This window comes from Falco peregrinus, chromosome 12 (assembly GCF_023634155.1).
Source record: "Falco peregrinus isolate bFalPer1 chromosome 12, bFalPer1.pri, whole genome shotgun sequence".
In the NCBI taxonomy this organism is placed as follows: Eukaryota; Metazoa; Chordata; class Aves; order Falconiformes; family Falconidae; genus Falco; species Falco peregrinus.
In genome coordinates this window covers 10,297,910-10,313,667 of record NC_073732.1, presented here as the reverse complement: position 1 = coordinate 10,313,667, position 15,758 = coordinate 10,297,910, and the positions used below count along the sequence as shown (strand labels likewise).

Sequence of the window (15,758 nt, the reverse complement as noted above, 5' to 3'; positions counted from 1 at the left end):
TCTAAGAGTCAATAAAATGTGTCATACTCTGACCTAAACCTTAGAGCGCTTGTAGCTGCGTGGTGCCTGTAATGGGAAGTAGGGACGTGCCTCTTTCATCAGTCTTGTGGTTCACGCTGCACTTCCTGCGAAGTGTCTGGCTGCCGTAGTGTCGAGGACATAACTCGGGGTTTCAGGGGAATCTGTTCTGATTTCTGTTCTTTTCAGACATAAGATAGACTAAGATGGGGTCACTCATGTTACTCAGCGAGTGTATTTCTCAATAGTTTGTTTAGCCCTTAGGAAATGCGGGCACACTTGGCTTTACTTTTGTGGCTTGTGACCTATGTCTTTCTACCCAATATTTCATAATTGGAGCATGTTAAATCTTTGGCCTACAGGCACTTTTTGCTATCAAGCAGGAGCCCATCTCTCCTTCATGCATCAGTCCTCTGCACCTCTGATGCTGCAGATTTCAAAGTGGTCTTAACTCCCACCGCAGCTGTAAAGGCTTTTGTATACTGGGACCTTATTCAAAGAGTGCATTTCTTAATATACTACATTTAGACCTGTATTTTCTGTAGATGGACTTGTGTTATTTGCTGGAAACTCCTTTTATTTTTTTAAGACTAATTATGATCTGATTAGTTTTAATTGATTGTAGGTTGTCGATTGAGCTCAGTGTGGTTGACCAGATTTTGCTTACATTTACATTGTGTGTGTAAATGACTTGATAGCTAGATAATTGATTAGGAGGTAGCTGATGTCAAGGAAACAATTACAATTTTAACACCATTGTGGGAGCTGAGTTTATAATGGTCATATATGGATGACACTAATTTTTACAGATAAAGCCTCTGTGGAAATAACTTTCCATTATTTACTCAGATATGTAGCTTGAAAAATATCTTTAAGAGGTAAATAACCATAGTGTAGATAGAAAAAGAGAGATATTCACTGAGTAAAATGAAGCAGAACAACATATGTGAGATTTGCCCTATGGGGCAGTGACTTATTACTAAGTACTCTCTAGAAGTTAAATGGTATTTTGAAAAGTTTATTTAGAGCTAATGCAAATATTTTTGGCAGTTGTTTTTGCCTCAGGGGCTTCTGAAGTGGTTGAGCCCCTTTCAAAAAAGCTGTTTGCTCAGTCTACAGGTCTAGCAGTTCATATATCTAAATTTTAGGACTTAAGTGAAAACGGGCAATGTAGTTTGCTTGTGTGCTGTCTTGCAACTTCATCATCAGACTCACGATAACGATCAAAGTCTTTAGCATCAGAGCATGATCTAATGAACAGATATCAGAGTTTTCACTTCAATCCTTTAAAGGTACTTTAAAAAAAAGTCTCCAATGTACTCTAAAACCAAAGTCTACTCAAAAGAAACATTTAATTTTTAAAGTAAGTAAAAATGTTTTTAAAGACAATTCTGTGCTGTACACAGTGTTAATGTAAAATACACCAGTGTTTTAGCAGCAGTTTGTGCGAGATGAACCTGGTGGAGGAGCAGGTGAGCTAGGAACACCTGGCACCTGTCCCTTCTGTCCCTCCCCTGAACCTGTACACAGATGACTGTGGGTAGATCGCTCCACCTGCCTTCTCCACTTTGCACAAACAGGGGGGTCTGGTTTGGTCTGATCTTATTGTTGTAATAAGTTCTATTGTTGCCATATAGAAGCCGTAGGTGTCAGAGCTGGGTTTCTGTCTTTGCTATGAGGGTCATCTGAGTACAACTTCAGGGCAAAAATAGGGAGCATCTTTTTTTTAATGTAGATTTTTCTTAGACTACAATGATCTTATATATGTGTGTGTACACAGTCAGAAGTGCTGTTGACATAAACTTTGTAGTGGAAGCTTAAAAGCCCTGGTCAAATCCACTACATGCAGGTTGCAGGAAGGTTTTATTGATGTTCCTGTTTGCAACCATGAATCTGCCTGCCTGAGACCATTCTAGAAAAAGTGAACACGAAGCAAAGAGTGTTTACAGAACAGCTGAAGTAGACTGACTCCAGCATCCCCTTTGTGGTGCCCAGGGCAGGACTACACACTTCTCCTTCCCAGGGGTGATGTAATCACTGATGAGGCAAGTGGCTGGGGCGAGCACTCCAGCTCTGCATCAGGCGGTCCTCTCTGCTGCCCCACAGTTCCCATCCCTTCTTCCCAGTCCCCTTCCAGCATATCCTACCTGTCTGTTCAGGTGCCTGTATGAAGATGAGTGAACCGTGCCTTTGGCTTTTGCTTGCTTTCTTCATGAATAGATACAGCATGGTAGATGTAAAGAAAACCTTTTGTTGCTATAACTGCACTTTTATTTTCTGGCTAAGGTCAGGTAAGGGGAGCGAAGTGGCTGAGTGGTGCCAGGTTAGAGGTCTGTGTAAATTAAAAAAACCACAACCAAACCTTAAGATACTTTACAAGACTTTCTTGTTTCTCCCCTGAAGTGACCTATGGGCAAATATTTAGTCTAGGCTTCTGAAGTACTCACTATTGAGAAGGCGTCAGCTCTGACATTTTGAAAAGCTAATACATTAAATTTAATTTTAAAACCTAGCAGTTTCTATAAAGGTCTTATTGTCAGTGGCATGATAATGCTGATTTCAGTAATTTTCTGATTAAATGAAATCTCCTTTGTAAAAAAAAGGTTTCCAGCTACTGTATAAACACAGAGGACAAGTAAGTTGCTTTCTTGTTACCTTGAATATTTTGCAGACTATATTGGTGCTTTTATCTATGTCTAAAATAGCAATTACTAGTCATTGAAGATGCACATGCGTACCTGCCCATGCATATACTTCATATACTTTCCAGATTCAGAAAACATTGCAGCAAGGCTACAATGACAGATGTATAATTGTGACTGAGAAACAGAATTCAGGAAACACTTATGACTAAGTCGAGTGTAGCATGAAGCATCCCCTTCCCCTGCCCCCTGCCCCCCCCCAGCTGAACCAACAGTCTTGTGTGGCTTGCAGAATTTAACCATGAGTGAGATAGTTTTACAAGGCCAGACACTTTCAAAATTCATAACGAAAGCAATGATAAATTCTAACTTGAGAAATAAAAGGTAATAGAAAGAGTAGGTCACTGCCAGATGCCTGAGAACAAGTCTTTGTGGTTTGAGTAGCCTGAACCCTGGTCAGTCATCAAGCCAGCTGCTGGAGAGGTTATGTCTCTGTGTGCCACTGTAAGTCTCTGATGGCTTAAATCTGGCCCATGATTTAAAATGAAAATGATATGAGTAGGCTCATCCGGATGATAGCTGTACCCATTTTTCAAATATTTAACGCATTGTATTATTCTCTTAGAGTAACTTTTAAAGCTGGAAAATATGCAAAGTAGACCTTTATAGATTTTGATCCGCAAAACAATGGTAATTTCCAATGTAAGCAATTGGGATTCACCCCATCCCAGCTGTATTTGTGCAGAGTAAGTCTCATTTAGTCAAGAAAATCCCTTATTGGTGTCAATCAGAATTTTCTTTAAATAAAGAGGCTTTAATGAAAGAAAATTATTTTTCACTTCTTTTATTCCCAGCAGCATTTTGCCCAGGTTTCCCTGCTGTTGCACTGTTTAAGTTGCTAGGTACTATAGCATTTTGGAAACTAATTGCTGAATCACTAGGAATTTGGGGGTTTAATTCTTTTTGTAATTCTTTGCAATTTTCTCTGTACCAGAATCTTGTGGGAACTGGCAATCCCCTTAATGAAATTTATTGGCATGTCGGCTTCACTGTTGACACTGAAGAGTGTATCAGTGGCGCTGTGCAGCCCTGAAAGACTGGCTGGATTCTTTCCAAGTGTAATTCTCCAAGGTTTGCTGAAAGACATGGCAAATTAAACATTTTGGACATGACAAGTGAATGTGTTTTAGGGTGAAAGGGAAGCAGTGTCACAGAAAATTTTTTTTGTACCACTAATTTTAATATTGTTGACTGTGAATCACATACTGAGCCAAATGTAGCCTTTGTAATGTGGCCAGAGAGTTGTTTGACTGTAAATAGATGCATACCAGGCCAAGCAATTGTAAAAATGGCAAGATCTAAAATAAAAGGAGGGACCATCTGCCTGCTGGTTCTGGCTGTGTTTCCTTGTCCTTTACGAATACCTTTTGCAGACCCTGAATTTCCTCCCCTGTGCTTGAAATGCAAAACTTCTTTTCCTTAAAGACAATCCATAACACAAAGCGGACTGTGTTGGGACTGGAGAGAGATCAGCCCTGTGGGGTGAGGGCATTTTAAGTTGATGAGACCTGTCACTTCCACCTCAGATGCTGGCAGGTGTTAAGGGACACCATCATCCCCACGCGTGGCTGTGCTGTCTCTGCTCCCTGGGTACAAGCGCTGCTGTGGGACTCGCTGCCAGGAGCAGGTTGGGTCCTCTGAGTGCTCACCGTGATCTCACCTGGTGCAGGAAGAAGGTGCACCCCCACGGAAGTTACCCCAGGAATCAAACAGCTGTACTGGCTTATGGTGAATAGAAACATACATCGGTCCTACAAAAAGGTGAAAGTTTTGGTGAATCCATAAAAGGCAAATGGTTTTCTAGCGTCAGCTTCAGCTCCTTGAATATTCAGCTAAGCACACCTCAGAGCTGCTGGGTAGTCTGTATCACTAGCACATCTGAAGATAGGGTTAAATTCAGCCTTTAGACAACACTTCCTCCAAAAGTCATGAAGATCTGACTGTTTAGCTTCAGTTTGGACAGGCTTGGCAAAGAAATATTTAATTTAAATTGGTCCACACTGGTGGAATAAAATTAACTACATATATTAAACGTATTTAAAAAAAAAATCTACAGTAATGTACAGAGACAGTACATGTACAGAGACAGTTATGCCAGAGACAGTATTTAACTGGGGAAAGGAAAGGAAGAACAAGAAGTGTGAGAAGCACTTCCCATTGATGTCATACCAGAAAGTAATTTAATTTGCTGTTGTGAGTTTTAGTAGGATTTGGCTTAGTTAATAGTATCATTGAGAAGTCTACAAAAAAAAAACCAAAGGAAGGTGATGCCATTATTTCAGTAAGTGGCCCTTTCTGCTGCCCATTTCAATATTTCAAATGTGTACCAGAAGTAATTGTAATTTTAGACAAGCCATAGCTTGGATAAATTAAAAATCAGAGTCCTCTTAATCTTGACCAGTCTGGCCATCACAATTCTTTTGTCTCTTATTATGAACGTATAGTGAATCCTCCTGTCATGAAGATATTTTAGTACAGGTAACCAAAGTCCATCAGCTTAAATTCTTTCTGTTTATTTGTTTCTTTAATTTTCTTCTTCCTGGCATGAGGAAGAAAAGAAATTTATTTCAACATCTGTATTAAATTCAGTAAATTTTAGATAGTCAGGATTTGGTGTCTGGGAATAATACATCATTAAAGCATTAGAGAATTACAACATATAGTCTGGTTTATTTTTAGAATGGGCAAGTACTTGGGATGACTATCCAGAGGCTGTTGGTCTCGGTTGCATCATTTCCTCTTTTAGTGAGTGTTCACAGAAATACGACTTCAGGAAGATGATATATAAGTCATTTTATCCTATAATTATGAAGAGAAGATGGGTACTAGCATCAATGCACAATGTCTGTGCAGCTGGAGGCAAGCCAGGTACCATATCTGTTTCTGTAAAACCATTTATGTGGATATTTTTGGTCACTATTGCTGGGAAAAATAATGCTTTTGTACTTAGACCAGAATATGGTGGTGATCAAGCTGTACGTCACTGGTGGAATCTGGGCTGTTTCACTTGTGTAATTAAGTAGTGATTATCCCTCTGTGGTGTTGGCTCTGGTGCTCATTAAAGGTCTCTTGACTAATCAAAAAGAGCTTGGAAAAGTTGGCTCAACAACATACAGAAGTACGCTCCACAACACTATCGGGGTGTGAAGTAAATGGTACTGCTGTGATTGCTGTAGCAGGTGAGGATTGGAGAGTGCCTTTTTACTACATGTATTCACAACTGTTTCAGTACAACTAAATGTAATTCATTACTCACTTGAGATAGAAAGACTATAAAAAGCATTATAAAAATCCGAGCCAGCATAATTCGATCTTGGCACAGATCGCTATGTTGGTCTATTTCCAAAAAGAACAGACAAGTTAAATGGAGATGAGGCAGCACTATGGTTATTAAATTAGCTTTAAATCAGCCCTACTCATTTACAGATCTCTGCTAGTGCTCGCAGGGAGAAAATCCCAACAATGCTGCTTCTGTCTGCCTGTGACGAGAAAACTGAGCAGTCATTTCATGCCTTCTAGAGCTAAACTGCTAACTAAACCAGCTGCCATTTCCCATCACAAACGCAATACTAAGCATTGTAGTGGTAAGCTTTGCCAAGTCCAGAATACTGACTCTGCAAAGGAAGGAGTCGGTGTCCATGTTGCATAGTCTTAAGGTTTGTAAGAACATCCAGAACTGATAACGAGGCATCATGTTTATTATATTGTCATATGTGATGTTGCCATGGAATGGACTCGATTACCTCCACAGTCAGTGTATTGACAAGGATGGGCTGTTACTTGCATCTCTGATTCATGGAAGCTGGCATAACACAGTATTACATTTTATACAAGACTTTGCTGTACTGTTGTAGAAGCAAGAATGGTATTTGTCAGAGCATCAATAGGAAAAAAACACCATAAATACTGAAGTGCTTCACTGAAAAGTTTTGCAGTAATTTTGGCAACCTCACGTCTACTTATATTTAGTTACAATTTGATGTGTAGACTTTCTCCTAATACTTCTCTGTTAACATCTGTTAAAATGTTTCCTGATGGAAAGTGATCATGCACTTTGCAGCACTGGGAGCAAGAGAATTAGTACTGAGGGAACAGGGATGTTCATGCTTTCGCTGTGTCTCTCCGCTTCAGGGTTTTCTTGAGTTGCATTCTTGTCTCACGTAAATGACCTTGCAGCTGTCAAGGAGAACTTTTCCCCCTGGAGTGTTTCAGACAGCTTTCAGGAGTGGCTTTCTGAGTGCTGCCACTTCTGTACAGAAAAGAGACACCAGTGTGACACAGCTTGCCCTGCCTCCACCTGCATCAGAACATCTGAGTGACGTTAATTTTGAAGGAGATGTAACTGGGCTCACCCCAGCCTCACAGGGATTTCCAGGGGGAAGAAGGAATACCTCTTCGTTCTGCCAGCCCCAGCAAAAAGGGTAGTTTCCATTGGCATAGAGAACCTGCAAATGCCATGCACTTGTGTGGGATTCCCCCATATTTCAAGAGAAATCCCATGATTTTGGGGATTCCCCAGCTCCTTCTCAGTCTATGACTTCAATGGGAAAGTGGCTAATTAAGTAATTTCCTTACATTATGGGTTTTTGAAGGATTTTGAAAGCTAATATCCACAACTTTTTCCAAGGAGCATCTGACCTAGATTACTATTGTGTTGACATATCTTGGGTTTTGAAGAGTGGACATTTATGGCATGTCTGACTTACTAAAGGTTGAGATTGTTGCAAAACTCTTAGCCTAACAGTATCTGCTCAAGGAGGGGAGGTTTCTCAGTGTAGTCAATGTTGCAAACTTGCTGCAGAAAACGTACATCTTTTAGTGAAACCGCTACACAGGAAAAATGTCTACATGAAAGACTTGTACCTCTTAAACATCAGTGCATAGGGTTTTTTCCACTTTCACATTGAGTTTTCTTGTAAGTGATTAACAGTTACAGTACTACAAGTTTGCTTTCTGCTGAACTGGGACTGAGTGAATTTTGTTCAGATCTGGACATCGCTCCCCAAAGAAGTGGTTCAGCAGAGTGTGTACACTCATTCTGCGCTGGTGTTTTCTCTTCAAAACTTACGTCTATATAGGAATACTTAATAGATAGATAAAATGGTAGAATTAGTGAAAGAGACTCTAAAACTTGTGGTTAAAGGATACTGTGGTGACTCAACATAACTTGAAAGGAAACGAGGGCGAGCTGTGCATGGTAAGATGGTTGGATGAGCCCACTGCATCGCTATGGGGAACCGCTGTCGGTAAACGGCAGACCGAAACCTCACTGAAGGATACGGCTGCTACTCAAACAGACATTTCTTGAGCAGGACTAGATATATTAACATCAGCTGGTACCGGCTGGTACCAGCTTGGGACAGTCTAAGGTGACATGGCTGGGTCAATATGAAGTCTTATGTGTCCTAGCAGCGTGCCTTGTCTTACCTGAACATCACATGCTGCTATAGACTCCTGTCACAAAATCTAAATTAAACTTAAAGCTGTTTCTTCCCATTTGGCCCTTTTGTGTTTTACGGTGGCCTTCCTCTAGATAAGTTTCTTTTTTTTTCCTGTAAACTATCCCAAATCTATTTCATAACTCTCCTTTTATGTCTCCAGGTTCACCTAGGAAGGAATCTAGCACAATATCTGTATGTCAGAATCACTTTTTATTTTATTCATACAGACAGAACTTTTGGTGGTTTCCTGGGAGTTGGTAGTTAAAGATACACCATATTTAGGTAGGTCAAGTATTGCTTCTCTTCCCTCCCTCTCCCTTGCATCCCACAGCAATATTCGTGAACCAGTTTCCTCGAGAAAAAGCTTTTAAAGAAGTCCTATTAATTACTGTTATGTGTTGATCTTTTCTATCTTTTACAAGACTTCAGTGTCTCAGCATCAGTAGATAGTGGTTTTGGCCTGTAAATGCTATATACTAATGATTTTTAGAAGTTTGTTAACTCTTAAGTGGGCAAATGGGACTAAGAGAGTTAATAGACTGAGAAGAGAGTTAATAGACTCAACTGTTGGAGGAACAGCTCCAACTTTTTAAATTGCATCTCCATCCTTGGAGGTTTTCAGGACTCATCTGGACAAGTTCCCAAACAGCCTGATCCAGCTTGCCTTGCTTTGAGAAGCGGGTTGGAGTAGATGACCTGCAGAGGTCCTGACTTATTCTGTGATTCTATCATAAGCTGTTCAGGAATTGAATAACTTTCTAGGAACATGCTTATCCCAGTGTTTCAATCTATTTTGTGTGGCTGTGTTACTGATACTTAATTAAAATTCTCATAGATGCATTTGATACCAAAAGGAGTCTTGAAGTTAATGTAAAAGGGAAACAGTGTTCACAAGGGCTGGGGAGAAATCTTGAGATTACTGTATTTACTGAAAAAACAGGAACTCTCTAGAAGGAAGTCAAAAGACGGAGAGACTTGTATATTTGGACCATTATAGGTACAATGGACCATATGTTAATGATACATATATAATCAAATATGATGGAGATTCATGAGATTGTCTGTTGCAGAAGTTTGTTTCATGAAGATGTGAAAGCTTTCTTTTCCAATACACTGTGGTTTTGGTTTATGGAAGAGGGAGGGAAGGAAACTTTCTATTATTCTGGATAGCACAGTGCAAGAACAGTGGGTAAAATACAACTTGCTTAATGTCCACCAGTGCATGCAACTGAAGAAGTGTTTCTGCATTTGCTTTCCACTAGTGTCCTTTTTCTGTCATTGCTGGCCTTTCTATCCCTTCTAGTAGTTCTCTGGCCCATTCCTGTTTCCTGTTTCTGATGCTTAAGTCTCTAAACAAAGCAAATGTTGTCACTCTTAATACATGACTTTTCATTTGTTTAATGTATTCTAGCATGTCAGGTGGGCTTCACTTTTTCTGTTTTTGGATTGTATTTCGACACAGTGTGACTTTACTTTTGTTTGGCTGTTCTTAATGGTGGTTTCTTACTTTACCACTGTTACAGGCAATAATAGTGCTAGTACAATTATACTAATCCTGTTTCTGACAAGAAAAACTATGGGGATGGGTGCCAGATGGTTTATTCCAGGAGAAAAACCTTGGATTATTACCAAGTAAAACAATGTGGTGGCATTCACAAGCTACCAGCAGTTCAAGAGATGGGACTGTGTAAGACCGTGAAGAAATTAGGAAGTTACTTATTCTAAACCATATTAGCTCAGAGTCATACCTGTTTTCAGTTCTTATTGTGTCCATCTATTTGCCTACATGTATTTACGGAGAAAGAGTATTCCTGAGTGTGATGGGTAAATTAATCTGGTGGTTTTGGTCTCTGTAATGAGCTGACGGATTGTTATTGAGTTACCAGATGGAAAGTGACTGTTACAACTGGCCCAACTTCCTCACTTCCACTGTTCTCATATGAGCTCAGCTGCAACAAGCTGGGAAGAATGGTTGGGGGGTGGGGGAAGAAGTTATTCACACTTTGGGTTAAAAAAGGAAAAATGCAGTAGATCTCAGTTTACGAAAGGGGAGGAAGGCGGATTTAAGTGTAGAGAGGTTGCCTGATCTTTTCTGTTTTTCCCACAGCAGGAAAAACCCAAACTCTTGGAGCCTTTGGATTATGAAGCTGTTATCACAGAGATTGAAAAAAATATCGGGGATAACCAGTTCAAGGATCTGATATTATTCCCCGATGATGACTTTTCAGTAAGTACAAGGCAAATATGTGTTATTCTTTCTCTTAGGTTTGTCTGTCCATTTATTTATTTAGTCTTCATTGCTAGAGGGAGAGACAGAAGTTGTCCAAGGGCTCTCTAAGATTTTCTTAATTTATGCGTAATGCCTTAATTCCCTCCCACCAAATTGACTCCTTTTTTTTTTTTTTTTTTTTTTTTTCCCTCTGACATTTGTGTGAATGAATTTCTTGTTCAGGATTAGATAAAGCTTGAAGTCCTGGTTGTTCCCAAATATATTTCAGGAGCTCAGCAAACATGTTATTCTGTAACATATACTTGTCTGTTTGCTCAGCACAGTGGTAGTTTGGCCAGTGTTGGAATCTCTCCCTACTCTTATAATCTAATTTAATCACACTTCCATAATTTACATCCAGTCTTTCTGATCCTATTCTGCTTAATATATTTGGCCACTAGAATCTGACAGGCCATGGCTCCCGGCCTTCTGCTCAAAGTCACGCTTTTTAGATGGTAGATGTGACATATTTCCAAGCTGTGCCATTGCTGACATTAGATTGCATGAGACAGATAAATCCAAATGGACTCGAGTTTTGTTTGGGTTTGGGGTTGTCTTAAATTCTTGTCCAGTGGGGCTTGAGATCTGGTATCCTGAGTGATGGGGGATGCAGAGTCTTCAGTGCTGAGGCAGGCTCCCATGGTGGGATGCTAACAGGCAGTGGATACCTGGGCTTCCTGACCTCATCCCAGGATCCTCATTGTTTGCCCTGGCAAGCTGCAAAGAAATGGAGAACCTGGATGTCCAGGGCAGCCTTTGCCATGGCAGTGACAGGGCAGCTTGGGAGGGCAGGGTCTGCCTGCTGGGGAGGCCTCCTGCCAGGCACATAAGGTGGCAGATTGCCTGCATCTTACAGCAGCTTCTTCAAAATCAACTGACCTCTGTAAAAGATTTAGGTTTTGATGAATAGGCATTCTTTAATAGAAATACATTTCCATTTGTGACCAATTGTAACTGCTGTGTGAGGGCCCTTCCCATCAGCTCGTGGCACTGCTGTAGTCCTGTGGGGCTGACTTAATCTAATCGACTGCTTTGTTTTACTAAATGGCTCTATTTCCTTGGTGGCATTAACTGAGTTAATGTGCTCATGGGATCGAGAGAAAACTAAACAGAATAGATTTCCTCATCATCGTTAATTCCTTTATCCATTTTGCACATTTGTGAATTTATAAAATTGAAATTTAGCATTATAAAGCTGACTAGACATACTGTGTGCTGTCACAAGGCCCTCGAGCCCCTTGCTTTAGAGTAACTGAGCTCAAATCAGTGGAGCAAATCCTCTCAGTGGAAGAAGAATCATGTCCTACTGCTCAAGATCTCTGCCCGTCAAACCATATTTTCATATCCTTATTTTAATTTCATTTTGAGCAGTTGGTGCCTGGCTTTTAGTAGCTACTTCTATTTTGTTTCCTCTGTGTTATGCTTTGCAACTATTCTGCATAATCTATTTAAATAAAAGAAGAAGAAAAAGGATTAAGACAGGTGAGAGAGATACTTGCATAGTAGAGGTGGCCTGTACTCGCAGAAGAGCAGAGGCAGTGGTAGGTAGGGTCCAAATCTTTGCAATAAACCTGTCTCTTTTCTTTTGGTTATCTTCTGTTGAAGTCAGCTGCAGTAACAAGAGCCTGTGCCGCCAGACAGGCCTGCAGAGCCCTCATCACAGACAGTTTTTTCAGCTGCAGAGTGTCTATTTGTAGCAGTGCTCCTTCCTGCTGAAGTATCACCTGTGCACAAGAGCTGGGGTCAGCCATTTGAGTAGGAAGAAATCCACGTCTGACTGAATTAGGAGGTGCTCAGGCTGGCTCTTGAGTGTTATTTAATGTGATAATGCCCCAGGAAATGGTGGACGTTACTGTTTAACTCCTAATGATTACAATTGCTCCAGACTTTGTGGCTCAGTGTTGATGCAGGCCCAGTTGGGCCTGTGTGTTAGCACATCCTATGGGCAAAGTCTCTTCAGACTGAAACCCCACCAAAAGAGTTAGCTGAGGCAGCGAGCATAAGAGAAAATTCTGCTTTTGATAGCTATTTCCCATTTCTGGGTATTCACTGCAGGCATCAGATATGGGTCAATTCTTATCATAGCTGCTGTACTGTCTGGTCTTTTGTTTCATCTCAGAATTGCTTTCCGTCTTTGAATTGTATTCAAAGGGAATGCAGTTATTCTCACAAGACTTTTGTTCATCATTTCCAACATCTTGGGAGAAGTCTGTGGAACAGCAAAGAATTCTTTGTGTCAGTCTGAACCTGAATGACTATATTCCTCTATTTCCTTGCATTTCAACAGAAGAGTACAAGATGTATACATTACAAAGATGCATTCTCTGGTTTTACTCCAACTGGGGAAAAGATGCTTCACTTTTCTGCAACTGTGCTTAATAATTCTTTCTTAAAAAAAAAAAAAAAATCGAGTCATGTCAGTTCTACTTCTTGTTTTCTGAGCAATGCCTCGCTTGCTAACTCTCCTCCTGCTTATCCAAAGTCCATTTTCCCCTGGACAGAAAGCACGGCAGCTCAGCTTCATTTTTCACCTGTTCCTGCACCCTGTGAACAAATTACCCTTCTGTTGCTGTGCTGTGGAATAATGGGCAGTGGAAAGTTCTGCAGCCATACAGCAGCCACTGTGTGGAGGAAGGATCTGCAGAGAGTCACAGGAGCTGCCTGTCACATGAGTACAAGCTTGCGCCGTACTTCTTGGTGGTAGTGAGTGGGATGGGAGTTGATGGGCTTCCTGTTGTGCTCGTAAAAATGTGCACACTCAGTGGTGGTGCTGGTAGGTTTGCATCCTCACCATTGAGTTACTATGCTCCATTCACCTTCAGTTCCCCAGACCTGGCCACACTCTCCCTTGACAACTGGAACTGCCCCTGTCTGTCATTCCTATTTCTCCCTTTTCTCCTACCTCTTTACTGGAAAGGATGCTATTAAAGAAGTGTGACAACTTCCTTCAAATTGGTCTCCCTCCCACCTTTAGCCTTTCATTTCTTAGTCTTGCACAAATTTGTTGTCATGCTTTTGTAATTCTGCTCCTAAGCACCTTCATGTATACAAGCAAAATTATTTCTGTATGCTTTCTGAAGTATTTTTCCATCATTTCTTCATGTCACAATCCTTAGGAAATTCACTGAACCTGCAGCAATGTTTGTTTGTTTTTTTTTTCAAATCTCTCCAGGATCTCAATTCTTGTGTAGAATCACTGATGCCCTCCCTTAGTGGCAGCAGACTCAGCACCCCTTTTTTAATATCTTGACTTGTGTGGAGGTTTAGTAACTAAATATATGTTAACAATATGTTGATAAATATTAGTCAATTTTCATAGAAAGGCAGCTGAAACTATTTAATAGGTACTTCAATCCGATACAGTATAAAAGCATGTTGAACTCTGGGTCATGAGAACTGGTTCCTCCTTCTCTCCCCACACACTGTTCTTTAAAATCTCTCTTTGAAAAGTGGAACTCAGACTTTCTTAAGCTAACTGCATAAATATGGCTGAATGTCTGATTTGAACCTACAATAGAAATAAGAATCCATTGCCTAAAATTAGAACCAGTGTTAAGATGGCAAAGCTTGCCTATGTAATGTCAGACCGAACTTCAACAGGTCTTGCATGTGCTCCTGGTTCTTCTGGGCTTTTGAAAGCACACATAGGTGCCCTCCGAGCATCACAGAGGCCTTAGAAGAGGGGCTGAATCATGCAGTGCTGATACTCTGCACCTGCAGGTGTGAAGTGTTTCCAGGCTTCTTTTTTTTTTAGCTCTGAACGAGGAAGAGCTGAACAAAATCTCCCTATTTTTCAGAATGTGAAACCTCTGCTATCTAGATGTTGTGCAGGGACAGAAGTTGTTTGCTTGGATACAGAAGTTCACAAACAGAACCAGATGCATCTTTAAGGGGAGAGGGTGAGAGCAGGCAATGACGCTGCTTCCTCACATGATACAGAGCACGTGTGCCATAGGGGCAGCTCTCCGCACAGGACCTAGAGCCTCCTTGGAAATAACCCTGTAAACCTGTTATTTCTAAGATCAGAAGAGCTACAGTGGTGAGATCATGGGTTATTTTCAACAGCACATGACTTATCTCCCACTTTCCCATGTGATAGGCAGTATCTGCTCATCCTTAGAGGAGCAGAAACTGACTCCATTTATTCTTGTGCCTGATGGGAAATGGGTATCCTTGACATGCAGGTGTGCAATGGCTGGTAGGGGCAGGAAAGTGAGGGGTATCTGGACTTAAAGAGCTAGTGCAGTCAGCAAAAGAAATGCTGTGTGGGCAAAGCATAGTCTCTCCCTGAACATGATTCAGTGAGTGCTGGGGCAAAATCTTTCCTTTAAATGTGCTCTGTGCCTGCTTTCCTTATGCTTTGCCCCTGCGCTCGTACCTCCTTGGTGATGTGTGCTGGGACAGCAGACAGCAGCTTGCCCAGAGCCCTGTATAGCAACTGCATTCGCATGGTGGTGTCCATGCAGCATACAACAAAAGCTTCATCTTATCCTGCCTTTTAATTTGATGAACTAACTCATTACAGTTTTTGGTAATGTTAAGTAGATCTGTTTACTTGGATGAAAATGGGGCTGAGCAACTTTTCTTCAGAGAGATTGGATCTAAGCATTAACATGCAGGAACATTTCTGCCCATGTGTGGTTAGCTCTCTTAGAAGGGCTGCCTTTTCAGGAAGTAAATGTAATAATTTTTCATGCAAACGTTTAAAGATTTAACCACTTTCAGACTAAAAGCTGTTAGATTCAGAGTGGCAGTATTTGAAATGGCTGATGGAGTTTGAATTCCATTTTCAAATACTAAATCCACCATGTCTGTGGAAGTAGACACTGTCTGAAAGCGTTATGCCTAATCAATTGTTGATAAGGAACAATATTAACTTGTGGCTTTTGCTGTAGACTGAGTGTAGCAAGAGAGGGTGCTTAACTGAATTGCACCTTATAACTAATCAAACACCTGGGGCCAACAGTATATGCAAATGAGACAACCTGGCTGAATGCCAGAAATTATTGTTGGAAAGAGAATATTTATATAAAATAGATCTTTTAAAAATTCATAAGAATATTGAATTTAATATTTTAGGCAGATACCTGCCCTATTTGATTATTGCAGTTTGCATGCACAAAGAAGGTAGTTTGCCTCTGATTTCGACAATTGCTATGATTGCCTAAACATTAGAAAATTAGGCTGCATTGGAGGCACGTTTATGCATGCTGAATTCTGTAAATAAAATCCTTTTTTTTTTATGACCCTTTCAGAAGCACTTAATTGTTGAAATTCAGTTGTTTTCTGAAGCAAAAAGGTTTTTATGTATACATGCTGTGTCTGATG

General features: G+C 40.6%; 1 protein-coding gene across 11 annotated transcripts in view; it reads left to right on the top strand.

Annotated features, from left to right (window-relative positions):
* The window catches only part of DOCK10 (dedicator of cytokinesis 10), a 162,611-nt gene that overhangs the window by 51,259 nt on the left and 95,594 nt on the right, over window positions 1-15,758 (top strand). For 7 of the 11 annotated variants that reach the window (XM_055816761.1, XM_055816764.1, XM_055816758.1 and 4 more), the window contains one exon: window positions 10,269-10,388. In XM_055816761.1, the coding sequence (XP_055672736.1) occupies window positions 10,269-10,388 (120 nt within the window). The remainder of the gene's footprint in view (window positions 1-10,268; window positions 10,389-15,758) is intronic. The other 4 variants (XM_055816762.1, XM_055816765.1, XM_055816757.1 and 1 more) reach the window with 1 other exon arrangement.